Below are 27,782 nucleotides of genomic sequence, written 5' to 3' on the forward strand. Positions count from 1 at the left end.
TGCGGGACCGCCCATATCCTTAAGGATATAGGCAGTCCCACAAGTGGATGATATTGTGCATACACAATGAACATATCATTCAGTGATGTCTCTGGGGCTCCGATGAACAAGTGGGGCATTGGCTACATAGCTAAAATTGATGGGAGGTGTTATTAACCGTATGAGCTCCCACACATCGGTAATAATGAGCATGATAATGAGCAGAGCCTCTACCCATTTTTTTTTTTTAAAGGTATTGCCAAGAAGGGCTGTGTGTATGGGGTTTAACTGCTGCTGTCATTTCAGTAAATGTTCCCAATACTGGGTGGTATAAAAGAAAAAAAGGAGGGAGGTTATTTGGGGGCCTAGCACTAAACCAGCATTTTCTAACCAGAAAGAATCTTTAAGCTCCATTCTGGTTTGTGGTGATACCAGCTTGCAGGTCTATTATAGCCTGTAACATACAGAAAAGAATCAGACCAGACCATCCGTGTGAAGGCATTTGCAACATATTTAGAGAAGGGTACAGGGTCTGGCTGATGTTTGCTAGCATACAAGTTCAATATATTCACCACTGGAGACATAAAATAGAAAAGTAAAGCAGAAATCACTAAAAGATGGACATACAAAGATTTTCTATCCTATCAACCAACTTGTTGGCTAGATGGGATAAAAATCTAGCAATGTACTTTTGTTGGTGACTGTCATTCTTTTGTTGCCTCTATGTGTACTCCAATTATCCAAGTTACAGCATATGTGAATAAAACAAATGATGACAAAACAACAATGTGTATATCTGCCGGTTTCCTTTGTTTGGTTAGTAGGTACGTATGCTGAAAGTGCGCACCTCACTTACACAATAAAAAATCTGATTGCACATATAAAGGTATCTTTAAGATAGTAGTGTGGGTGTCATACCCGTAATCACGGTGCGTTAGTGAGGTGTGCACTTTCAGCATACGTACCTATTTACCAAACAAAGGAAACCGGCAGATACACATTGTTGTTTTGTCATCATTTGTTTTATTCACATATGCTGTAACTTGGAGAATTGGAGTACACACAGAGGCAACAAAAGAATGACAGTCACCAACAGAAGTACAGTAAAAAGGAAGTATCATCTTTATATTATTACACTGGGTGTCCATAATAGGGAAGCGTTATATTGGGTTCACTGCCCCCCATTCTTGTTTTCTATATTAGCAAAAAAGCCTTGAAGATTAGGCTTGAAAGGTCTACCCATAAGCAGCACCCCTTTTGGAGTGCACGAGGAATACTCTAAAAATATATATATTAAGCCCCTGCAAAGATGTAGCAGGCTACATCTGTACATTTACCACATTTTCATTCCAACCATCTAGATGGGTGGACATAAAGTGTATGGCCAGATTAACCCTTTGAGTGCCAACATCTGTGAGAGATGTGCAAAATATCTGCTAAAAATGCCAACTTCAAACTCTACAAACCATATTGGATGTTTTATGTGGATCAGATACCTGGTTAAAATCCCAGTGAACTTCTTTGGGAGGAGTTATAATGTAGACTGCAAGCCAGGACTTATCAACTAACATATATGCCTGACCTCACTAATTGGTCTTAGATGCAAATCCCTGCATTCAGTTCTCAAAACTTAGAGGAAAACCTTCACACAAGAGTGGAGACTGTTCTAGCAGTAAAGGGGTGACCAACAACATAATTGGTTTTGGAATGAGATGTGCAAGAAGCAAAATGTTGGGTGTTATGCATGGGTGTCCACATAGTGTAAGTATCCCAAGCGTCTGACATTCAACAATTCACATAACTGCTCTGACAAAACTTCTAGATATTAAGGCAGTAAATTAGGTAGAAACATAGTGCGCATTTACAACATGTTTTCTGACTTCTGTTACTGCACTTTATTTTTCACTCACCTCTTTTGGCAAAGACATTAATTTATTCCGATCAATGTTCAAATTGTTCAGCTTCTTTAATTTCCCAATGCTTCTTGGCAGAATCTGTGGACAGGAAACAAATCGTACGCATAAATCATGTGTTTTGGACTGTAGAATACGGTTACACTGTAACAGGCCAACAGAGAGCAAAATCTAAGATGTGGTTTTAAACCGTATCTAAATTTTCCTTGGACATACTTCGCACACATGGCATTTACAAACATCTTAAAACTATACAGCTTTGCCAACCAAGACCAGGAAAAGGTGAGCGACACCATTACAAAAAGGTCTGTAGTTTGCTCTACAACAATTGCAAACAAATTCAAAAACAAGATGTAAGTGTTTAATAATTGGAACAAAATGAATAGAGTACATTGCACATCTCATGTTACATAGCACAAACTTAGCATTCTTTAATTTGAATCTAACTTGAGAACAGTTATGCATATGGAGATGTGACGTATATGCTAAACGTGCCACTCAACTTTGGTGTTCACTATATCCCTAAATATATGTAAGTTCTTTTTTCTCTTTTACATGTATGAACATCATTAGAATACTAGAATTATAAACCTTGACATCATATGAACATCATTGAGGAGCTTGTCCACTATATAAAGGACTACACTCTTTGAATTCTAGCATAGCGCCCACTTGTGGGTTATTTGCTTGTGGAGTTTTACCTTTTGGGAGAATTTAATGGTTGTTGATTTATACAAGCAGCCGCTTGGTTTGCTGCACCTTTGGTCAATTCCCTATTTTTCTCAGTTTGTCAACAATTCTTGCCAGCTTCAAACAAGTAAGCAAAACCCAACTTTTCATTAAAACCTACCAACCCACCTCTTAATTATCCACTTACCCCTCCCAGTTCACCATGCAACTGTTCACACTTCCCTTAGTTTGCAATCTACGATATGGAGCAAAGTGTTAAACTGCCTACCCTTCCATGTAGCATACCACCACATGTGCTACAAGCTATAGTAAATTGCACTACCCACTCCTAGTCTGTTTTTTTTAATGGTGTTGTTCCTAGATAGAAGTAGAATACAATGTAACTAAACATATCACACAGTTATTATGTATATTCTTTGTACAGTGATGCAGACACTTTGTGATGCCTTAAAAATAAAAGATAAAAAAATAGAGCTATCAACATTTACATCAATATCAACTATTCAAATTTTATTTTATTTGTTCTATGTATTTTAGTAATAGAAAATTCCCAATGACATTGTACCCTTAAAAAACATCTGAAAGGCTGTATGCTGCACAAAGAAAGAACAGATTTCTGTCAGTGCAAATTACTCTGACATCCCAAGCAAAAGCACTGTAAGGACAACTTAATAGCTTACAAATGAAAGTAGCATAGTGGAACAAATACATTTGACAGTATACTTTTACAAGTAACCTGCTCAATTTACATGCATATGATAAATGTGAGATCTCTCCTAAACACTCAGATTTTATTACAAAAAATGAGCATCTTGTTCCAGCTTGAATCCTAATTGTGTGTGTGTGTGTGTGTGTGGGGGGGGGGGGGGGGGGGGGGGGGGGACGACTACTTGTAAATGTATTAGCAAGTTATAGACTAACATTAGTGAGACTTATTTAATCCATTGTTCTACTGATGCCACTTCAGGGATTTACCTATTTCTGCCTAAAACCTATTTCATACACAGGTACTAGTTACTCACTATTGACTACTCTTATTTAGAAGAGGTCTCTATATTGCTATATATAAATGTATTTCTATAGGCATTTGTGATTTGAGTGTTTGTTTAGGGTACACAATTAAAACACTTTTTTTTTTTATAGAGACTGATGTATGATTAGAGGTTGCCAATTAACTGGCAAATATATTTCTTTACAAAAAGACCATTTTATTTATAAATAAAACAATATTTATTTAATGAACATTGGTTAAACATTGATGGTTATGATACAGGACCATCAATAACCAGAACATTGCAAACTTACAGCTTTAAGCAGATGCACCTTAGGCAGGAAAAAATGTCTTCTATCACATTTCCCCATGTCTGCAGCAATAGGTTAGGGTGCAGGGTAACAGTTGTTTAAGGTTAAAAGAAGACTTCCGTCCATCAAATTCAACCTTTTACAGGACCCTAGAGTGTGTTGTCTAGACATTAAATCCCTTTTTGAACTTTTTACTTTGAGTACCCCTGGATATTTTATCCATTAACGCCTTGAGTGGTGGGTTTTGCTGGGGCAGGACACACCTACCAGGGCAAAACCCACCACAGATTATAGGAAGCCGCCGACGCCCCCCTCACCTTCACTCTGGCGTTAGTACGCCGGAGCTCCCCTGCCGCTGCTGGCCCAGCCAGCTGTCAGTCATCACACATGCTCTGGGATGTTTCGCGGCGGCTCGGGAGGACTCGGGTGCCTGAACTCTCCAGAGTCTCCCTGAGCCGCCCCGAACATCCCCGAGCCTGACGCCTATGTCACTACAGTATGTGATTGGCGGCTGGCTGCGGGGGAGCTCCGGCGTATGATCGCCGGAGAAGAGGGACTGGTAGTGCTCCAATGGAGGCACCACTGGCGGGCACCTACTACATAGTGGAAATTTTCCGGGACAGCCCGCTGCGGCAGCGTAGCTGAGCACCCCCTTTGCAGCTGCCAGTCAAGTGGTTAAATACTTGTCCAACCTTAATTTAAATGCATTTATTGTGTTTGCGGACTCCATTTCTTCTGGAAGATAGTTCCATACATTCACTGCCCTGACCATAACCTTTGGAGGGTACGAATAGTCTCTCCTCTAATCTGAGCGCATGCCCACATGACCTAGGCTCCAACCTTAAAGTAAATAGGGTATCTGACAGTTCATTATATTGTTCCAGGATATATTTGTACAGGTTAAGCATGTCTCCCCATAAACATTCCAAATTAGGCTAATCTGTCCTCATATCTTAATGACTGCAACCCTTTTATTAGCTTGGTTGCCCTTCTCTGGAATTTTTCCAGTTTTATTATGTCCTTTTTGTAGTGAGGAGCCCACAATTGTACTCCAAATTCTGGATAATGTCTAACCAGTGCCTTGTACAGTGGAATAATTATTTCAGTGTCCCTAGCTCTCATGACCCTTTTTATGCAGGCTAGTACCTTGTGGGCCTACTATTGGCTGGTACATGACACTGAGCACTGCACGCCAGTGTATTGTCAATTTGGAGTCCTATATCCTTTTCCAAATCTTATTTACCCAATTCTACCCCATTTAGATTTTAAGTAGCACACTGGTTATGTCTCCAAAGATGCACAAACTTACATTTATCAACAGTGAATCTAATGTTTCTGTTCTCTATACTGCAGCAAGTTTCTTACCCATCAACAAATATTTACCCATATTCCCAATTCCTCTATTTTAATGATCAACCTCTTATGTGGCACAGTATAGAAGGCCTTCGCAAAATCGAGGAAGACCAGATCTACAGCATTTTAATTACCTAGGTTCTGGCTGACTCCTTGTAAAAGCTTATTAGGTATGAATGGTATGAGCGATATTTTATTTATTTTTTTACAAACCCATGTTGGTTATTATGGATTATACTAAGCATCTCTAAATGTTTTGGATTTATCCTTTAAAATTCCATCAAAAAAGGTCACCACTTTGATGTTAAGCTCACAGGCATAAAATTTGCAGGGTCATCCCTTTTACCATTTTTGAATATTGGTACTACTTCTGCTATTTTCCAGTCTTTTGGCACCATACAAGATGAAAATGATTTATCGAAAAACTTAATACAGAGGGTTTGCCAATTCCTCCCTCAATTCCATTAGAAACCTAGGATGAATCCCATCCGGACCTGGTAGTTTGTTTTGATTTTGCAGGGCCTCTTTTTGATCTCTTCTTTAGTGAATTCAATAGTAAGTTCTAGTGAGTTTATCCCATGTATGGTGCCTGTGGGTTTCATGTCTGCTCCTCCATACTAAAGACAGATGAGCTGTATTTACCAGTCCTGCTTTGTCCTTATCCTCAGTAAAGCTATTTCCTTTAATATTGGCTAAGTAGCCTATGTTCTCTTTTATTATTCATTTACTATTTATGTATTTGAAAAAATTCATTGGATCGGTTTTGCTTTCAGTGGCTATGCGTTCAGCGTCTCCTGCACCACGTCCCTGTTATACCAATTATATTGTGGTGGTCCCTTGAGGCCAAAAGTTTCAAGCTCACCCATCTTACCTGCCAGGCGGCTTGCACTGGCCAGTAAGCATTTCAATTTTTTGCCCTCTTTTCCCAAAGCAAGGGTTTTTTTTGTTTGTTTTGTGTTTGTGTTGCTGATTCCTTACGAATTCTAGTTCATCTACACCCTCCATTCTGTTAAAACCCAGTTCCTCACTGCTCTGTCCTTCTAGTCCATAGTTGCCACCTGTAACCCCTCCCCCTAGGTCTAGTTTAGTTTAGACTCCTCAAATGTTGTAACAATCCTGTCCCTCAGCAAAGTTGCCCCCTCCTCATGGTGTTCTAGACCCCTGAAATTGTTTTTAGGAACAATCCACCTGCCTCTACCAACATGCACCATGAACTCTAAGTCTTTTCCAGCCCCACCCAGGGATCAGTCTACCCGGTCCACAATATGCCATACCAGAGCACAAAGACGACAACAGACTGAATGGCAATTGCGGTCCCGGTAGCAGATTGCCTGGTCTGCCTTTCAAATTATAGAATCTCTTACCCCCACAATCTGCCTTGGAGTTTGAGATTCCTTGTCCCCCACTAAGCCCAATGCGCCAGTCCCCTGGCTGCTATAGAAGTTGGACACACCTCGCCCCACCAGTATCAAGATACTGTACTATCCACAGTAGCTTCAACCATTCTGGTGAATCTACTGGGATTTGTTAAGTCAGCACTGGCCTGTCGGTACTTGTTTCCTAGAACGGCGTCCACGATATTGATCTTAGGCATCGCAAGGAAAAAAATCACGGCAGTCGCATCGCATGCGGCCAAAAAATCGCATGCGATGCGACCGACGCGATTACCGCGATTTTACATAGGGAACAATGTTAAATGGCCCAATTGACCCGATTTCACATAGGGAACAATGTTAAATGGCCCACAGACCCCAAATAGCCACCCTGAAGTGTGAAATGGCCCCCCAATTGTTAACGCCACCCCACGATCAACGTCAACCCGAAGCATGGCGAGCGCAGCGAGCCCGCGAGGGGCGGCGGTACGCATCCTCCGACCTTTTCATACCCCCACTATCCACGTCGGCGTGGAGTTGAGAATAGAAAGTGTAGCAAGCCACCGAGCCCGAAGCGTGGCGGATACTTCACAGCTATACGCGTCCCCTCGCGGGCTTCACAGGTATCCGCATCCGCTCGCCACGCTTCGGGCTCGGTGCGCTCGCCACACTTTCTATTCTCAACTCCACGCCGACGTGGATAGTGGGGGTATGAAAAGGTCGGAGGACGCGTACCGCTGCGCTCGCCATGCTTCGGGTTGACGTTGATCGTGGGGTGGCGTTAACAATTGGGGGGCCATTTCACACTTCAGGGTGGCTATTTGGGGTCTGTGGGCCATTTAACATTGTTCCCTATGCGAAATCGGGTCAATTGGGCCATTTAACATTGTTCCCTATGTAAAATCGGTAATCGCGTCGGTCGCACCGCATGCGATTTTTTGGCCGCATGCGATGCGACCGACGCGATTTACATTTCACCATGCGTTTCTATGTAAAATCGCGGCCATCGCATCGGTCGCATCGCATGCCATTATAATGGCATACGATGTACATGCGATGCCCGCGATGGGCGCCGTTCTAGGAAACAAGTACCGGCCTGTCTCTTCCTCTCCTTTTGACTGTTACCCAGATAGCTGGCTCCTCCACGACAACTGGTACTAATACCCCTTCATAAAGGCCTCCACCATGAGATGGAAGCGATCTTCCAATTTGGCAATGCCCCTCAGTCTTGTGATGGTTTGCCTTAGACCAGAGAGCTGGGCTTCCAAGGCAAGCACCCATTTGCATTTCACACAGATATATTCACCCTTGATCTTCTGATCCAGGTGCGCAGCACGTCAGGGAATGTCCAGCCTGGCGTGGTTTCATCTGATGTGATCACGCAAAGGGGAAAAGAGGAAAATCAAAATATTTTAAACTAAACATTTTTGAGGTCATGCATAAATCATTGATAGAGTAAAATAGTGTTCCCGCTAGGCTGTTTTAGCTGCACCCTGCCCGTTTTTTAAAGGGCAAAATGCGCCCTGCCCCTCTAGCAGCGCCCCGCTAAAACAGCCTGGTGCCTGCCCGACTCCTTGCACGGGGAAGCCCAGCGCCGCCTTAGACGGCGATGCCCGGCACTTCCCCGGCATCAAGGCACCTTCCCCCAGCATCTTCAGTGCGGGCGGGCCCGCCCACTTTAGTGACATCGGCGGTCCGGGACCGCCCACAAGTGTGCCGTCGGCTGCACTGGCCCGCCCCCCGGCGCCCTGCCCGGCACAATTTCTAGAGGGAACACTAGTAAAAAGTATAGACTCATCGGTGATGCACTCCAGGTATGTGTCTGTTTTGCTAAGTAGCGGCCTTTGCTTTTTAACACTTGGTAATTTAATGTTTTAACAGGCATTTAACACACATAATCCATGATAACTTTACAGATTTATGTGTTAACAGGGTTTAAGGAAGCATTAAACTGCTGGTTATTGTAGATTTATTTGACCCGCTGAGGAAGGTGAAGAAATAAATCTCTGATCACTTATAGCTTTGTGGCGAATTAGCCCTGGGGTCTCAATGTGGTAATCTACCACTGAATCCTGGCCTTATTATGGTTCCTGTAAATAATTCTTATACATCATGTCGGATAGGATTGAAAGTTAGATACAGCTATCAGAGGGTTCTGTACACAATAGAAATAGAAATTAAAACAGAAATAAAAAGAAGTGTAAAAGATTGTTTCACAAAAGTTATACATAAAGCTACTACAAAGTAACACTCGAAAAAACATGAAGTGCAAGTACACACTTAAAGTACAAGATATGATCTAATTTACGCTACCATATACAGACTTGTGATATTGTTACACTCATGTTCTTGGATATTGTAAAGGTGCACCCAAAGTTAAGCTATGCAACTTTTAGACTAGAATTGCCATTAGAGCAAAAAGTTTGTCAAAAACAGACCAATGCCATACCAACGACCTTTTCAGGGACATCTCCAAGGACATGTTCAAAAAACCTATAAGCTTTGTTTAGTGGTGTTTTTGAGAGTTTGGGTCAAGAGAATACATTTTTCAAAGGGCCTGGGATATATCCATTATTTATGCTTTTCTTCATGAATAAAATAGAGAATGCATTCTGCAATCAATGTTACTAAGATAAAATTACATTTTAGTAATCTAAAAACAAATCTGGTCAATTGTGTTAAGACAAAAAATGAACCCTAGTGTTTACGTCTAGGGTACAAGATAGGGAATACAGACTGTAAGATCTACTGGGGCAGAGACTGGCCAAATATTATTTGTGAAGTGCTGTGGATTATGTGTGCGCTACATATAGAATGGTAAATAAATCAATATATAGCTGTACATACTAGTGCGGTATATTCTATGTACAAAAAACGTAAACATGGGTACACATTGGAGCAATGTTGGTACAATATACCATTTTATACTGACATACCGCCTCAATCACTCAGTGCGTACTGGTGATTGCAAGCTCCCATAGTCACTAGCAATGGAAGCTTGGTTTGATGTGCTATTTGATCAGAAAATGCTAGGGACCTGTTGTATTCTAATTTAAGGATGGATCATTATGAAAACATTCATTGACATTGTGTGAGCATGTACATGCAACCTCTGCTGATGGGCATTCGTTACGATGTCATAACAGATATCCATCACTCAAGTGTGTACCCAGTTTAACTTGAATGTCTGAATGGATGAACACACAGACACTTTCTGCATAGTGTGCAATAGAATCAACTTCCTGGCTAGTATTCATTACAGACCTTGTACTTGTTGGCTCACATATTCAACGCCTATGTGATTTCGTCAATAAATCGCTGCCATCACAAAGCAGGAGTTTCTATCTAACTGGTGTTTGTTGGTGGTCAGAAAACTGAACATTATAAACCAATGATAGTACAGACTGGCAGAAGCTTTGAGACCTACAATAGATGCAGCGAAGTGGAGAATGTGTTTTCAGCAATTTAGGCCTATTGCACAGTTGAACATAAGCCTGCTTGCTACAAAACCAAGCAAATTTCAGGCAATGCAGAACCATATGGAGCATTTCAGGATTGTAACTGGACCATTTTAACATAGTTTAGAGAGGCAATGCCATTGGAATTACAAGCTAAGCTAATATGCATGTTGTGACGTAATCTTTGCTCTTTAGTGGCCAGTGTCATCTTCACAAATATCACTAAGAAAATAGAGCTGAGGAGGGGCCTGCTTCACGATCTAGTAATATATCAAGTGGGTGTCGACCCACCCCCAACACCATAATCTGTTCCAATATCAACGGGTCTCATCAATTTTTAGTCCATGCCCCTTCCTCTTTACCGGGGCCCAGCATGGATCTCTACGCACCTGCTAGTCCATATAAATGTATTCACATTCTCACACACAACAGGACCAAGTACGGTTTCTTCATCAGCCCCTTAATGTGATTTTAATGAACAGAGCAATACACTATTCACCATCTCTCAAAAAAAAATGCACATTGTAACACAAATACCACAAGAAAGACGACTCATACAGGCAAAATTTGTAAAACACATTTATAATTAATAACACTATCCACAAATCGTCCATCAAGCTATTTTTTAATACATTAGTCATCCACCACATACATTTTTTTGTTCAATTTAGTTCTACAGCGCTTTTTAATGTGAATTTAGAAAGCCAAGTACAAATCCCAGCCAATATATTAATATACATGCTGCTTACCTTGGGAATAGAACTCTAAATTACAGTTCAGATATAAACATAAAACCATTTAAAGTGTATACTGTGGGAGCATATTGCTTATCCCTTAAGTTCAAGCAAGCCGCTTTTTGGCAAGAATCCTTTCACATTCTAAGAAAAACAAAAATAAGTCAATAATGACTAAAACTGCAGGCTGCACAAGTGATGACCCATAATCTATGCTTGTCCTCAGAGGACACTGGGCGAATCGATCATGGATGTTAACAAGCACTACAGTTTTCGGCAGAGCACAATAGCTCATCACACAAATGTTAACTGGTTGGCCGTTTAGGAGTACATATAAAAGCACCCTCATGCAAGCAAAAAAATATAGTTTTAAACATTTATAATCTGACCATTTTGTACATTATAGAAAATTACAAAAGGAAAAGCTGCAGATGATGTGTTAGATGTGCTCACCAAAAGCTGATTCTCAGTAAGCACCAGTTCGGTAAGGCTCTCACATTCTCCAATACTTTCTGTCAGCTGCATGAGATGATTCTGGTCCACTTTAAGTATTGACAGCTTCCTCAGTTTTCCTATCAACAGACAAAATGCACTTCAGAGACCTCTTTATATGATCGATTAAGAGATAAAGTAAAGAAAATCCATAACCTTTTGGAGTACTTGTTTCCTAGCACGGCGCCCACTACTCCGTTTGCGTAGAGGGCTATTCAGGGTAAGGAAATCGCATTGCATGCCATTAGTGGCATGCGATGTGATTTTTTATCGCATCCTATCTCATTAATGTATTCATTGACTTAGCCCATTAAAAAGATAGGATGCGATAAAAAAAACCGCATCGCATGCCATTATTGGAATGAGATGAGATGCGATTTTTTTATCGCATCCTATCTTTTTAATGGGCTAAGTCAGTGAATACATGTAAAAGATAGGATGCCCCCCTCCCCCTTCCCCATCCACGCCACCCCGAAGAACGCGTCGTCCGACTTTTTCATTACCCCACTATCCACGTCGGCGTGCAGTTGATTTTATATAGTGTGGCGAGCGCAGCGAGCCACCAAGCCTGAAGTGTGGCGAGTGCAGCGAGCCCTGCAGATTACTTTACATGGATTCTGCGTCCGCTCGCCACACTACGGGCTCGGTGGCTCGCCACACTATATAAAATCAACTCCACGCCGTTGTGGATAGTGAGGTAATGAAAAAGTCGGAGGGGTGGCGTGGATAGTGGGGGGGGGGAGGGGGGGATGGGGAGTTAGACATATAAAAAACAAAACAATAATTAAAAAAAAAAAACGCATCACATGCGATCAAATTGCATGCGATGCGATTTCCTTATGGTGCCGTACGTAGAAAATCATGGCGCCGTGCTAGGGAACAAGTACCCATTTTGGCAATTCTATGGCATGATTAATATACTAGCTTCATAGCATTTAGATTCGTTAAATTCAGTGTCAGATTGGCCCATTGGGGCACCCGGAAAACCACTGTTTTTTATATATTTAACCAGGGGCCCAGACCATGCTCTCTAATTGAGAGTCAAACCTCTGTTGCAGCTGGCCACACCTCTAAATATGGGCCCTCTCAACTGCACTCCCCTGGTGGCACCTTCATTCGTCAGTACAACAGTACTTCCATTAATGAGAAAAATAATTTTAGCATACTTCCCCAAAAGTACCCATAGCTCAATCCAAATGGCAAAGACGCTGCACTTCCAATGACATTCATTGAGAATCCCAGACACATACCCCCCTTTCTTGTCCGATCCAGAGGTGTTCTAGTATATAGTATAATCTAGCAACCAGACAATCAAATAGACAGCTACATATACTAAACACTAAAGAATCCAAATGATAGAGTTTACAGTGATTTATGCCTAATCCACCTTGTTTATGCGAAGTCTACTATAAAATTGATGAGCTGTACCATGTTACCTACACCTTATTGTGTATCGCCAGGTATCTTACCTAATCAATAAACCTATTCTTCCAGATCAGACTAATTAATGATACAGTATTAATAAATAATTTAATCATGAAATGGTGGCAACAAAACTCCAGGGCTGCTTTATTACAGCTACACACTCATTGACAATTTATAGATACACACCATCTTCAAAAGTGTGTTAATAAAATGGAATAAGTAATATGACACAATCGACTGAAGTTACTGAATATGCGACTGATATTTAGGGGTATTACTCTTGTGGGTAGATACTAAAACTACTCTTACATTGCATAAACTTGACTGTAATGCTTGTGGCCTGGATCTACATAGAGATGCGTTCTAATACATCTAACCTAAATACACTATGCAGAGCGAGATGCCTGGCATGAGTATACAGCCTCCCGGACTATTGCAGCACTGTTAACATCAGGCGTCTTTTTTTATTTTATGAAAGTGTATCTTAATCAGAATGTAACAAGGATGAATGATGACACTGTGCTGAATAATTTGATATATGACTATTGTCTAAATACCGAACTACACCGGTATTGAAATAAAGTGCCGCTGCTACAATGCAGTTGGTCCTAGACAAAGAAAAAATAAAAGATTCTCATCTTACATCATAGTGTGCAAAAAAGTTTGTTTGGCATGACTGCAGAAAAGATGTAGAAGGACATATCTGTATAACCAGGCAGCTACTGTAGGTACTAGTTTTTGTGTTCTAAAGGACACATTCTATAAGCTGGAAATTTATAGTGGCTATAATTTAAACTGGTGACATATGGATATTGTTCTGATATTTTATAAATTCATTTCTGGACAGTTTTATTGGAATGCTATATGTACTCATCATTTTGGATTTAGGCCAAGTCTAAGAAAGTAGGGGTATTTGAAAACAGTGGTAACAGGGATAAATTACCCCAAATGAGGTAAAAATGAAATTCCTGGGGGTAATGGACGGACCCACTGCTGAGACATAGCCGGGCTTGCATATAGATTCATATGCATACCCGGCTATGTCTCAGCAGTGAAAATGTCCATTATCCCCAGGAATTCCATTTAATTGCATATAGAGTATATATATAGATTCTATAAGCATGTCCAGCTGTGTGTGTGTTACAGTACTGTAGTGTACAAGGACCTGACTTAGTGCAGTGTGTCAGGCCCTTGTGCATAACACGCTTACCGGACCCCCAGTCAGCTTACTTATTCAGTAGAGTCGACAAGTTGTTGCGCCATCTCTGCAGCAACACAGTTTCTTTTATAACATAGTTTGTTTTATTTTATACAAAAATGCATTTCAGTCATAACGTGACAGTTTGGATGCACCAGGAGACTGCTGATTAATTTGGAATGTAACACTTGTGTATTTGTATGCAACTGAGACTGTACAAGTTGAACAACTGAGCTTGACGTGAAAAAAAGGCTGCATCATTGCCTTGGGTAAGTAAAGACAAAATAATACTCCTTGGAGGGCACCACGATTACTATATGCTAAGGAGTGCTGCTCACTTCAAGTTTTCTCTTTCATCGGTGAGGCAACAACGGAGACTTATTAAAGCACCAATTTGAGTTTTGTTTATACATACATCACGTGACCTACTAATCCTGTGATCCCTATTATGGCGGAATCATTGTATAGTGTAGGGGACATACATACCTCTTGGGAGTATTAATTTGTCTTTACTTAACCAAGGCAATACGTTTTCCTTTCTCATAGTCTAAAGCGGAGGCCATCCTCTCCAAACATGCACTTGAGGATGATGATGAGACTCACCCACTTGAGCTAAAGCTCAAACATTGTGCAATTGATTATCAATATCACAGTATATAACACTGAGTGACTATTACAAAAGCAAGCGTATTCCACGCAGTTTTTGGGTGCGCAACGCCTCAACCATTGGCCGGTTTAACATAGCCTTCTGCAAGAAATAGATTTGGGTGGTAAACAAGTGCAGTCTTGACTTGATTCTTTTGGTGATAGAGAATTGGAAATTGCCCATGACCGCATTAAATCCTTTGAGGGTGCACATAAAGGAGACTTTTATGGCCAATCAAAGAATTGGCTTGACAAGCTTGATAAACAGGTGGCTGGGTACAAAAGAGACCTTATCCAGTTCAAGCGCCAGAAACTGGCAAAAGTAAACTCGAATTTCAAACAGAATAGGGTCTATATGTGATACACGGCGATTCCAGAGGACAACAATTTCAAAAGCGGCAATTCAAGCAGCGTCGTTATAAAGATGGCATGTTCTCTGATTCTCCCTATGAGCAACCTACCACTAGTGACTCCGACGGTACCAGTAACTCTCAGGTGGGGGAATTAAATTGGTACTTGTGTACTATCACGGCGCCCACGATATTAAGTCGTACGATATATAATTGCATCTCATCGCATGCCATACACCCGATGCGATTTTAAATTGTATAAGCCCCTATACGATTTTTAATTGTATAATATCCCTAATGGGGGCTTACAATGTTAAATGCACCCCAAAGCCCCCCCCTCCCCCCACTATGAACGCCAACCCGAAGCGTGGCGAGTGTAGCGAGCCCGTGAGGGGCAGCGGTACGCGTCCTCCGACCTTTTCATACCCCCACTATCCACATCGGTGTGGAGTTGATTTTATATAGTGTGGCGAGCGCAGCGAGCCACCGAGCCCGAAGCGTGGCGAGCGCATCCGTATTACTTTACATGTATTCACACTACCAATCACAGGCTGCCCATTCATTGTATGGGCTTTTTTTTCCAGCACTGACCGCTCCCGGCACCCCCTGCCCTGCTCTCCGTTACTGCCGCCTCTGTTACTGTCGTTCGCTGCATCTGCCCTACTAGCAGCGTTCCCCGCCATCCGCCCCGCAGCGTCCCCGCCACCCTGCTCCCTCCACCTTCCCGGAGCACAGCTCCCTGCTCCAGCGTCCTCACTGAGTCCCCTGCCCGGCTGCACATAAGATTTAGCAAATCTTATGTGCAGCCTGTCCGACTCGATCCGATGCGCACGAGACCGCGCAACGGGTTGGACCGGGTGTCTGGACATGCGATTTGGCCCGATTTCACTGCCCGATCCATCTGAATCGGGCCCAATTGCATAGTGTATGGGGGCCTTTACACGTCCACAAAAGACATTTGAAAAGAAAAATTATATCTTAGAATAGGAAAAATACTACTACTACAATGGCATACAATTACAGTAATATGATCAGTTTAAAAAAGATTTAGCAGCTGATGTATAACTTTATTCTACTCATGCCTATATATTGTTAAACAATGCAGACTGATCCAGAGACACTGGTATCTAGTAAACTCTGAAATAAGGAAAATATTTAAAGTTGGATAAAAGCTGACAATCTTAGCTTGATGAAAGTACACGTGTTTTAAGATACCTTTAAAGCTACTAAGCCAAATCATGCAATAAAGTTCTTACCAACTCCATCAGGTAAGATCTCAATTAAATTCTGTGAAACAAGTAGATCCGTTAATGAGGTCAAACCGCTGATCTCTTCAGGAAGTCTTTCCAGTTTATTCTCAGACACATCCAAACAGAGCAAGTTTTTCAGACTTCCTATTTCCTGTATCACAATAAATAACACAGGTATAAACAAACAATATGGAGAAGTATCGTCTACATACTATGTTTTGAAAAGCAATACAAAAGTAAAAAGCGCAATTTTGAAAATTGTTAATGTTACCACAATATTCTTATTCTAAATGGGTATGGGTCAACCCATATTAGGTGGGCATACATTGGATTGACTACTGAAGGTTGACATGGCTTAAGTTGACACACCAAATAGGTCAACATGGCTAAGGTCAACAGGGTAGGAAGGTACACAGAAGCATTAGATAGACAATGGGAAGGTCGGAAGTCAAAAGGTAGACATGTTTTTCACTTTTGTCCCGAATGTCGACATAGTTGGCATGGACACAAAGTGTACCGATTCCCTTAGCATGGGCTCGCTGTCCTCGGCACACTATTCTATTCTTCACCCAAGCCCTTGTGAATGGTAGGGAATGAAATACCGGCTGTCGGCACATGCCGGCTCAAATTTTTTTTTAAACTTACGTCGACCTTCTTAATGTTGACCTAATGCTTGTGTCAACCCTGTTAACCGTAGCCAAGTCAACCTATTTCATGTGCTGACCTTCAGTGGTCGACCCAATGCATGTCAACCTAATATTGGTCGACCTAATGACCATATCCCTTCTAAATAGAGTGTGGATAGAAAGTTGTAAAAAATGGATTTGATCTATTTATACGGTGAAGGTTTCCATATGGTTGTACAGCATTCATCCTGCATGTACTGATGAACGGCTAGCCTTATTAGTAAAGTAGCTGAGCAAGTGACTACTGGATCACACAGAACTAACATGTCATTTCAAGCTCTGAATCCCTTTGGCCCCCTAGACTGTTCATGTAATTGTATTGCATTTGTTTCTGTTACATTCCTATAGGAAATGTAGAAACGCTGTAGGCTGTGTGGGGTTTGCTGCGGCAAAAATTATTTAATGTGTAACACATGTCTCCGTGCCCGACGTTTCGGGATGGTAATATACATTTGCGATTTCAGAGACATATAAGCCATACTTTTTTTTTCCCAACAGAAGGACAAGTCAATAGGACATTGTGTAAAGATGAACAGCACTCTTACATTTGTAGAAAAACACCAGTGTTTTTTAGGCTTAAACACTTGCCTGGCATGGTCACATCATGCCATGCTGGGCTTTTCCTGACATGAAAGGAGGGGGGGGGGGGGGGGAGGATCATTTGATCGGTGCTGACCATCGCATGATTTTCTCATGGTCTTCGCAAATAAAAGTTAGTCTGAATTAACTTATTTGCATGTGCAGTCATCAGCCACCCACCCCCAGAAGCCATGGGAATGACCAGCCTCCCCACTATAGTAAAGTCCAGTCCAGCAAAGTGGTTGGAGCATAGCCAACCATAACTCCAACATGTCAAGGAATACCTCTGACCAGCTAACCTTAAAATGTGGTGATAAGTTTAAAGGATAGCTAAAGAGAACACGCATAACAATTTTATTTAGGAAGCGCTCTTTCTCCAATAGGATTCTTGGTATTTTTCTTCAAAACTAAGTGCCGTGCATCTGCTATATTATGTGTATAGGCTAAGTTAACGCATCTCCGCTGCCAATATTTTAATGATATCTTGTGGCTCAAATAGATTTTTTCACCCTCATTTGTAGTACAAGAGCTATTTGCATACGAGAAGAATTACTTATAGAAGATTTATTCACTCTAAATTAAAAAGGTGTCATCCTTAATACTTTATCACAGTTGAATGTTTAAGTGCTTCTGTCATTACTGGATTAAGCAAAAGGTTAATTTCAACTGCTGCCATACAAATCCTTGACAGTTTCTCTTCTAAATAAAAACATACCGGAGGTAGTTCTGCCAGTTGATTTCCATCCAACCAGAGGTCCTTAAGTCTCTGTAACGATCCAATGGATTCTGGCTGAAATGCCATAAAGGAAAAAAAAAAGAAGAAAAAAAGGTTTGTTTCAGTATTGTTCACTAAGAAAATTACCTTACTGTATTACTTATATTTAAAAAAAAAAATTATATAATAAATAAATATATATATATAGATATAATAAATATATAGATATATAATAAATATATAGATATATAATAAATATATAGATATATAATAAATATATAGATATATAATAAATATATAATAAATATATCGATATATAATAAATATATCGATATATAATAAATATATCGATATATAATAAATATATCGATATATAATAAATATATAGATATAGATATATAGATAGATAGATATGCGGCGGTGTGGCACTCGTAGCCAATACAAAGCACAATAGTCAGGCCAGATAGCGACAACGTTTCAATTTATCAATTGTCTTCAGGTTACAATTGATAAATTGAAACGTTGTTGCTATCTGGCCTGACTATTGTGCTTTGTATTGGCTACGAGTGCCACACCGCTGCATATCTACATTTAATTTCTGTGGAGGCACCGGCAAAGTTTTTCTGGGTCACAGGGAGTGCCAAAAAAGAATCCAAGATACGGATATGAAAGAGAAGGGGGTGTTTCAATAAAACAACTGTATTCACAAGTGATATTTAATACATAAAATTGATAAAAAAGTGACATCAAAATATTTATTTATATTACGTCGATACAATATCTTTTTTGGTGGGTTGCTAGAATATGTCATTCGGTCAATGTAGATAGCCCATTGCATTTAGTCATAGCCATGACTTCATCAGGGGCAACAGTGAAACCGATATAACTATTAGTCATCCCTAGTTAATATCCAATACAGTGTATGTAAAACGGTCTAGATTCAGAGTATCCAAATGAGCAATATGTTAGGATTTAGTTCATAAATTGATCAATGCATTTAAGCCTGCAGTCCCGTGAAGGGGGCGGCAGGCATAAATGCATTGATCAATTCATGAACTAAATCTCCCTTCAAAAGTGAAATTGTTGGTCCAAGAATAAGAGGACCTCCATAATATACTGCAGTGGAAAAAAGAAGAGGTTGAGGGTATAAGAAGGTTGAATAATAATAATAAGAATAATACATTTATTGAGCATTCTCCTTGATCATGGTAGTAGACTTATATTTTTAAACATGTGCCTGCTCAAACAAGACAATGCGTAACTATATTTCCCATATAATTCCCTTACCAAGTTATATATTTCATTGTTTCCTAAGTCAAGCTCTTCCAATTTATGAAGCTGTGCAAGGGATCTGACAGTGAAGGAAAAACAGAGGGTCAGTACAAAACAGAACTTTGTAGATTGAAAATGTAAAACATTGGTCTTTATACAAAAACTGTACATTGTATTACAGGCTCTAGACAATTCTGTATCCGTTCCAAAATGAAAAAATCTGTACAAAACGGATTTAAATGGAAGGGTGTGTTCTGCTATGTGTGTATAGATGAATGGCACATGGGTGTATGACTGTTTTGAAAACAATAAATGCTTTATTTACAGAGGTGTTACTTATATGTACTATGACTAATAGTTTGTTAATACAATCAACACATATGTACACCATTCTAGAATGGGAGTTCCCAAGCCTAGTAAAATAAAATCCTGTATAATAGACTTTAATGTTCATTGTACAGTATTCTGAAATGGATACTAATAAAATATTTCTAAGAGCAGAAATGCGAAAATATATAGTATTAGTTAGATTTAATACTCTGTGGTTTTCCAATCTTAATAACAATGCATATAAATCTTCTATATTCCAATGTACTCATAAATTCCCTTTATTTAAGACAAAGAAAAGTACTGGAGTAGCTTTAGAGCGGTCGCTGCATGAATGTGGCCTTTAATGAGACTCCCAACAGTGTTTGCATAAGTGCTTCTGTTCTATAGAATTATGTAGTCAGAAATCACTTTGGAGTGACAGTTCCACAACTTATATATTGCAGCTAACATAATATTAGTCATTAAGTTCCACTTTAACTGAATGCATTCAAGTACAAAGACAATAAATATATACATAAATATTTCTTTTAGAATGTAAAATTTTAGAAAACAGAAGTTTACAGCCCCCAGACATAAACAGTCATCAACTTACTCTGGTAAATAGGTCAACAAGTTCTCTCTCAACTCTAATGAACCAAGGTTTGTTAGGCTGAAAAAGAAGAAACCATTTAGGGTCATAACAAGAAGTGCATAATTAAACAGTTTAAAATCATGACCACAATTGACCATACAAGTTTTATGTATTGCCAAAGAATATGAAACACAGACTGAGCATCATCTATTTAGACAAATTGCACCGGTCACTCATCTTGCTGTCAAACTCTAGATGGGTCTTCCATTCATTTTAATAGTATGGAGAGTGGTCAGGATAGTTCAGTGGTTCCCAAAGTGCGTGCCATGGAATCCGCCCTGGGGGGGGGGCAAGGGAGGTAATTGCAAGGGAGCCTTGGATTGGTGGTTCAAAACCAATAAATAACAATGTGTGGTCAATCTGATAAGCAGAACCAATGCTTGTGCCTCAAATCATAAAATATGTGAACAAGCATAAGAAAAGGTCTCTCACCACATAATTGAATCTACGGATGACAAACACAATTTACTTAATTTAATATTTTTTCTACATTTTTCTAAAAGAAACCTCTTGCGTAGGGGTGCCATGAAAACTAAAGAAATAAGTTATTATTTATTTGGGCGCCTGGGACGTGAGCTGATTCCCATAGAGCAAATGTGCTGTGAAAACAATGATACTCTAGGACTGGGGTAGCCAACCCTAGTCCTCGAGAGCTACCATCAGTGCATGTTTTGCAGGTCTCCTCACAGAATCACAAGTGAGTTAATTAGCTCCACCTGTGTATCTTTTAAAATGTGTCAGTGATTAATGAGTGCAGCTGTGCAGCAGCTAGGTTGTCTGGAAAATGTGAACTGTTGGTAGCTCTCGAGGGCTAGGGTTGGCTACCACTGCTCTAGGGCATGGGTCTTCAAACGGTGGCCCTCCAGATGTTGTGAAACTACAAATCCCAGCATGCCTTGCCATAGTTTTAACACTCCCTTATAGCAAAACTGTGGCAAGGCATGCTGGGATTTGTAGTTTCACAACATCTGGAGGGCCGCAGTTTGAAAACCCATGCTCTAGGGTGCCATGATTCCAAAAAGTTTGGGAACCTCTGGGTTAGTGCATCAGAATCTAAAAAAAAAAGTTGACTTACTCTGGCAGGTAAAGTGGAGTTAATCTAAAAGCACTCATGCGCATGTTAAAATTAAAAATTTTTTTTTAGAAAAATGAAACAAATGTAAGATTCAGCACACATCAGCATAAAAAGTAACATCAGGCTCTGGTGGAGAACGGTTTCCCATTGATGGCAGAAATCAGAGGATTCAGCATTCAGCCATCAATGCCAGAGATAATGGATGGATATACATGGAATAACAAAAGTTTTTTGACAGTTGAAGAAATACAAGCAGGCCAGTCTACCAGCTGTGGGAGATCATCATGGAGTGGGCCATAATTGTATTGTCTTCTAGAGACTGAGGACTATGATCTGAATCTAGAGCAGGGCTGGGCAATTGCGGCCCTCCAGATGTTGATGAACTACACACCCCAGCATGCCTTGCATCAGTTTCAGCATGGCCACATAGCAAAACTAATGCAAAGCATCCTAGGATGTGTAGTTCATCAACATCTGGAGGGCCGCAATTGCCCAGCCCTGATCTAGAGCCACCTCCAAGACCAACTCCAATTAATATCAGTGAGCATTGTTTGTTCTAGGTGTGCCTAGGGAAGCATGAATGTGTTCTAGATGTCCCAGGGAAAGTGAGATTGTATTATAGGGGTATCTAAGTGGGGATGAGTATCCCAGATAGCAAGCAATGTGTTCTAGGTGTACATATTTTACACCATGCTTTCTAGCTACCTTATTCGAAACTATACTATTGTCCCAATCTTTTGTATAGCAACACAGTTTCAAGTTTGGAGGCAGTTCCATAAGGATTGCAGAGTTCCAGAAACCGCATTTGAAGCCATGAGCCTGAATCAAGTGGTTGAGCGTTGCAGGCAGACAGCAGCAAAGTCAAGCTTAATTGCCATATCCCTACAAAAGATGAATGACAATATTCATCTTCTACTATCAGTATTCACCATGGTATGTCCAGGTCCTCTATGTTCTCTGTTACAGGGGATACCTAGGACAATATACAACATACAGTGCCACAGTATTTACCTCAAGAACCTAAATCATCACAAAGACCACCAGAGGAAGGTCTACAGGACCTATCAGTAGGAGGACCCATCAATGGATTCTTCAAAACATTGTTATTTATTTTGCCTGAATATTTTTACCTAGTTTTGTTTATTTTTACTCCTGACAAATAGAATGACAATAGACTGTACAATTTGAAATTCAATTAAGAAGAATTGGGGAAAAAAATTGTGTGGCTCCTTGATAATGGTTAGTAAAATTGGAAATGAAAATGTTCGCTGGCTGGGCTTTTTGGGCAGTGGGTGGTGTTCAGGGTTTGAACATAAATAGTGGAGCCCACAATATTTGGAGACATAAAGGACCAAACAAGATTAACTGCACAGGTACTGTGTTATCCCCAAAAATTACATTACGTGAGATAAAACATAAAACCTGACTACTTGTTACAGGAGAAAACAGGTTATTGCAGGGCTCGACAAATACCAGGGGCCAGGTCACCATGGAAACCAGATTCGGCTTCCTGGCGACCAGATTTTTTTGCAGGGAGGGAGAAAGTAAAATCTAGTCGTCAGCAGACCGACCACCTGTCTCCCCCTCCTGTCAGGCCAGCGGCAGCCCATCCCCCCCTCCAGTGATTGCAAAACACTGGCAGTGAGGACCCCATTTTTAAAATAGAGTCATGCAGCAGCCAATAACAATCCCCAGTGACTTCTTTATTCATTTGCTGCCCGAGACCTCTAACCTTCCTTCCCTGACAGAAGCTGGACACAGAGTCCCCGCAAAACTGCTACTCCTCCTGACTCGCCAGCTACATGGATCAGTGAAGACGACAGCTGCTACCTACTTCTCATACAGGGATCTTTCCCCCAGCCCCACCTCCACTCTCTGGGGCACCGTGCGTTGATCCCCCACCAATGCCACCACTTCTTGCAGCTGGACAAGCAGGGGCTGCACAAATTACAGCATGTTACCCCTGGCAAAGGGCAAGTTACCCCTGGCAAAATACATGCTTCCCCTGGCATCAAACATGCAACCGGTAGGAATGAGCATGAAGGTAAATGGCACTTATATGGCATAATATGTACTAAGCATTACTGCGTGTGGTATTATATGTAATGGGCATTACAGTGTGGCATAATAATGGGCATGCTGGTGTTTGTTAGAACATGTAATGGGCAGTACGGTGTGTGATATAATATGTAATAGGCATTAGGCGTGTGGCATTACATGTAATGGGCATTATGACAATCTGGAATAATATGTAATGGGTGTGACGTGTAGTAGGCATTACGGTTGACGTTTTTGGCAAGCACTGACCCTACTTTTGGTTTGTCGGGCTCCTATACGTTCATCCTGGCTCCTAGATTTAAAAAAATAATTTGTCGAGCTCTGGGTTACTGCATTTAATTGAATACCCCCTATATCAGTTTCATTCTTTTTGTTACAGGGTTTCAATTTGTTGTATAAAAAGCTTTAATGCTCTAGGTACTAAGTGTAGCTCTCCCTCCACATCCATACAGATTCATTAGAGACCATTATATTATTTCATCCACAGTCTGCACCCGGATCTACATCACAACACACAGAAGATGGGGGAGCCTCATAATCTCCCACTATTTGCTGGTGACTGTTCTTGTAGGACTGGAAAGGGTACTAAAATTTCTTAAGAATTTCCTATTTGAGATTGAGGCTTTAGATCAAGTAACAAGGAAAAGGAAAGAATCTTGCTGTGTGGTGCACAGAGAAATGATTGATTTAAAATGTAACTTTTATTACATATGTTTAAAATAGTAGCGAAGTATAGACACATACATTACAAAACATGGAACATAAATGTGATTTAAAAAGGATAATATGAACTAATCGATGTGACTACAATACTGTATCCCAGGTAACAAAATTTGTTGTAAGTGGGTCTGTCTCCACGTATCTAAGAATAAATTCTGTTGTTGGAGACTGACTTAATATCCAGCCTTGCCGTGCACGTAATGAATATATGTTACAAATACTGTAATGTATAAGAACCCGCTTGAAGGTTAGTGGCGGGTCCTGGGTCTGGAGTTGCCTGTGTGTGGACGTTGTCTGATGTGAGCTGTCAGCGGGAGGTGTTTGCGAAGCCGTCACCCTGGACACAGGCCGTCACCCTGGACACAGGCCGTCACCCTGGACACTGGCCGTCACCCTGGACACTGGCCGTCACCCTGGACACTGGCCGTCACCCTGGACACTGGCCGTCACCCTGGACACTGGACACAGGCCGTCACCCTGGACACAGGCCGTCACCCTGGACACTGGACACAGGCCGTCACCCTGGACACTGGACACAAGCCGTCACCCTGGACACTGGCCACAGGCCGTCACCCTGGACACTGGCCACAGGCCGTCACCCTGGACACTGGCCACAGGCCGTCACCCTGGACACTGGCCACAGGCCGTCACCCTGGACACTGGCCGTCACCCTGGACACTGGCCGTCACCCTGGACACTGGCCGTCACCCTGGACACTGGCCGTCACCCTGGACACTGGACACAGGCCGTCACCCTGGACACTGGACACAGGCCGTCACCCTGGACACTGGACACAGGCCGTCACCCTGGACACTGGACACAGGCCGTCACCCTGGACACAGGCTAAAGCAGTATAATTCTTATTTATATGTAAACAATATTTGTTTTTACATATATTACACATGGTCTAAAAAAGGTAATTGAAAGTTTTAAATGCAGCAATGTTTTCTTTATGCTGAATTCCCAGAGGTAGCGTTTCACATGATTTGTGCAGTGCCACCATGGGACTCTTGAGAGGAGAAGTATTAAACGAAGGTGGGGGGTGTGCGGTGTGGGCCAACCTGGATCACCACACAATCTGCACCCATTGGAGATACGGGATGTGGTCAAAATCCCGGCGGTCAGAATCCCGACGGTCAAAATACTGACCACCGCAATGCGGGCACTTTGTCCCTAGGCTATTTATCCGTAGGAAGGCCTGCAGCAAGTGAGAACCAGGCTACTGATCCTTAGGAAGGTCGGGTGGTCCCTTAGCGACACCTCCCCGTGGGACAGAACATTTGTCCCTGTGCACAGGCCTAGTCTTAGACTCGGGTTCAGGACAATGATTAGGTCGGGAGACTTATAGGAAAGGGTCAGCAAGCCAGGTCGCACCTTGGTACAAAATCCTGCGTGCGACCCTGCTTGCCTAGTGTAAAACGGGCAAGACACCCATAGAGGGAGAATAAAATAGTGTGCCGAGTGTAGAGGGGCACCGGGCCGGCTGCGCAATGAGTGGGTGATCCATGGACCCCCTTGTCGGGATTCCGGCCGTCGGGATTCCGGCCGTCGGGATTTCATACTGATCCCGTAGATACATCACAGACTTTATCCCAGAATGAACAGCAGTGAGGGCAATGAGAATATTAAATGATAGTCCGATCAAACCTTTACAAAGTCTTATCATATAGACAGTGTAAATAAAATAGACCAAACTACAGACTTACTATAATACCAGGAAATAGAAAATTTACATTTATGGTGTGTACACACGGTGAGATTCCCTTGCTATTCGACTGCTATACAATCTTTGCAAACTCTGTACTATCTACATACAATTCATGCTATCCATATTCGATTGGCACTATATAGTCATTGCTGCCCTGTCTATCTGGGTTTCGATTTGTGCTGTCACGGTAGCATGCATCGGGATCGCAAGGTAAAAAACCTATGCGATCTGCATGTGATCGGCTTGCGATTTTGACTATATATAGTCAAAATCTCATGCTGGATTGTACTGTGTGTACACAGAACTACAATCAAAAGATTTTTAAAACGTGAAAAACAGCTTGCCTTTTATTATAAGGGCATGGCTTTTTTTCATAAAGGGGGGAGGGGGGTGAAGTACGTATGTTATGTTTGTATAGACTGCAACCCAGACTATACTGGGACTATGTAGACGTTCAAAGTAGAAATAAAAAGGTTTCCTCAACCCAGAAAACCCAGGGAGCAAATAAGTTTATAGATCAAAATTTTTAGAAGTGGCACTCCCCCTCTCTAAAGCAGAGAAAAAAAGAAAACGATTAACGGTTTTAGAATTTTTTGTTTCTAATTTTAAGGTCTTCTCATTTAAGAAAATATCTTCTAGCAAATGTAATGTACAGTAGTACAGAAGCCAGAATCTGCATCTGACAACCTCATTACCTAGTCTCATTATTACCCGTTTTACACTAGGCAAGCAGGGTCGCACGCAGGATTTTGTACCAAGGTGCGACCTGGCTTGCTGACCCTTTCCTATAAGTCTCCCAACCTAATCATTGTCCTGAACCCGAGTCTAAGACTAGGCCTGTGCACAGGGACAAATGTTCTGTCCCACGGGGAGGTGTCGCTAAGGGACCACCCGACCTTCCTAAGGATCAGTAGCCTGGTTCTCACTTGCTGCAGGCCTTCCTACGGATAAATAGCCTAGGGAGTACTTTGGCCCGGCCTTCCTATGGATCAATAGCCTGGGGCACGCGAGGGGTATCCAGCCTTGGGGATTTCTCGTCAAGAGGACTGAGGCTGATGCGTCCTGTTCGGTCCTTGACCTGGCTATGGGGTAAATCTGTAAAGCGAAGGGGGTCCTCCTTAGTATACTGGGGCACTGGATATCCCAATAAGCCCTGCAACTGGCCGGTCCCTCTGGGTTTCCCCAATTCTGAGGGCCACTGCACCGACACAAGGTGACGGCCACCAGGGCCAGACTCACGTTTTTGGCTGAGTGGATCTCCGGTTAGGGGGGCTGTTCCCCAAGGGCTTTTCTCCCACTGGGGCCCAATGGTCGGCCTGCACTGCTGCCAGGTACCGGGGCCTCCTGTGGGCACTCTGCTGCGGAGCGCAGTCGGGCGCCGCCGAAGCTCTTCTCTGTTTCTGGAGCCATCAATCACCGCCGCTGTGTCTGCGCTCTCCCGGCTCTCTACACCTCTTTTTCTGCGCTGCTCCATGTCAGCACCCTTCTCCCATTGCCGTGGCACAGCCTCCCGTGCGCCAGCCATCTCTGACCCCTTTTCCGGTCCCCCGCCACTCTCTAATCCCATGTGCGGTACTTCACAGTGACCTCTTTCACTCCTGCACTGCATGGCTGGGCACCGGAATGTACTTTGTCACCGCAGTAGTTTCCTCAAGCCATCAGTCCCTCTTGCAGGGCACCGCCGCACTCTCCACCCCCCGCTTTTCCTTTTTCCCCAGAGCGCCGGTCATCTCTGACCTCCTTCTGGCCACACTACGCACCGCCCCCCTCCGACAATCTCTGCCAGGCTCGCCCCCTCCTGTCCATCAGCTGGGTGAGTTCTGCCTCCGCCCCTCAGCGCCAGCAC

At 42.0% G+C, this 27,782-nt stretch overlaps 1 protein-coding gene and 1 long non-coding RNA gene across 2 annotated transcripts in view; one reads left to right on the plus strand and one right to left on the minus strand.

Annotated features, from left to right (window-relative positions):
- LOC146064147 (uncharacterized) overlaps positions 1-27,782 on the plus strand; it is a 338,403-nt gene that overhangs the window by 150,788 nt on the left and 159,833 nt on the right. The window lies entirely within an intron of this gene.
- The window catches only part of LRRC1 (leucine rich repeat containing 1), a 132,292-nt gene that overhangs the window by 31,346 nt on the left and 73,164 nt on the right, over positions 1-27,782 (minus strand). Inside the window, exons 5-10 of the mRNA XM_083177325.1 lie at positions 20,337-20,393; positions 19,430-19,493; positions 18,143-18,217; positions 16,169-16,313; positions 11,256-11,374; positions 1,890-1,973 (exon numbers count right to left, since the gene is read on the minus strand). Coding sequence (XP_083033451.1) covers positions 1,890-1,973; positions 11,256-11,374; positions 16,169-16,313; positions 18,143-18,217; positions 19,430-19,493; positions 20,337-20,393 — 544 coding nt within the window. The remainder of the gene's footprint in view (positions 1-1,889; positions 1,974-11,255; positions 11,375-16,168; positions 16,314-18,142; positions 18,218-19,429; positions 19,494-20,336; positions 20,394-27,782) is intronic.

This window comes from Crinia signifera, chromosome 3 (genome assembly GCF_055691185.1).
Source record: "Crinia signifera chromosome 3, ASM5569118v1, whole genome shotgun sequence".
NCBI classification, from domain to species: Eukaryota; Metazoa; Chordata; class Amphibia; order Anura; family Myobatrachidae; genus Crinia; species Crinia signifera.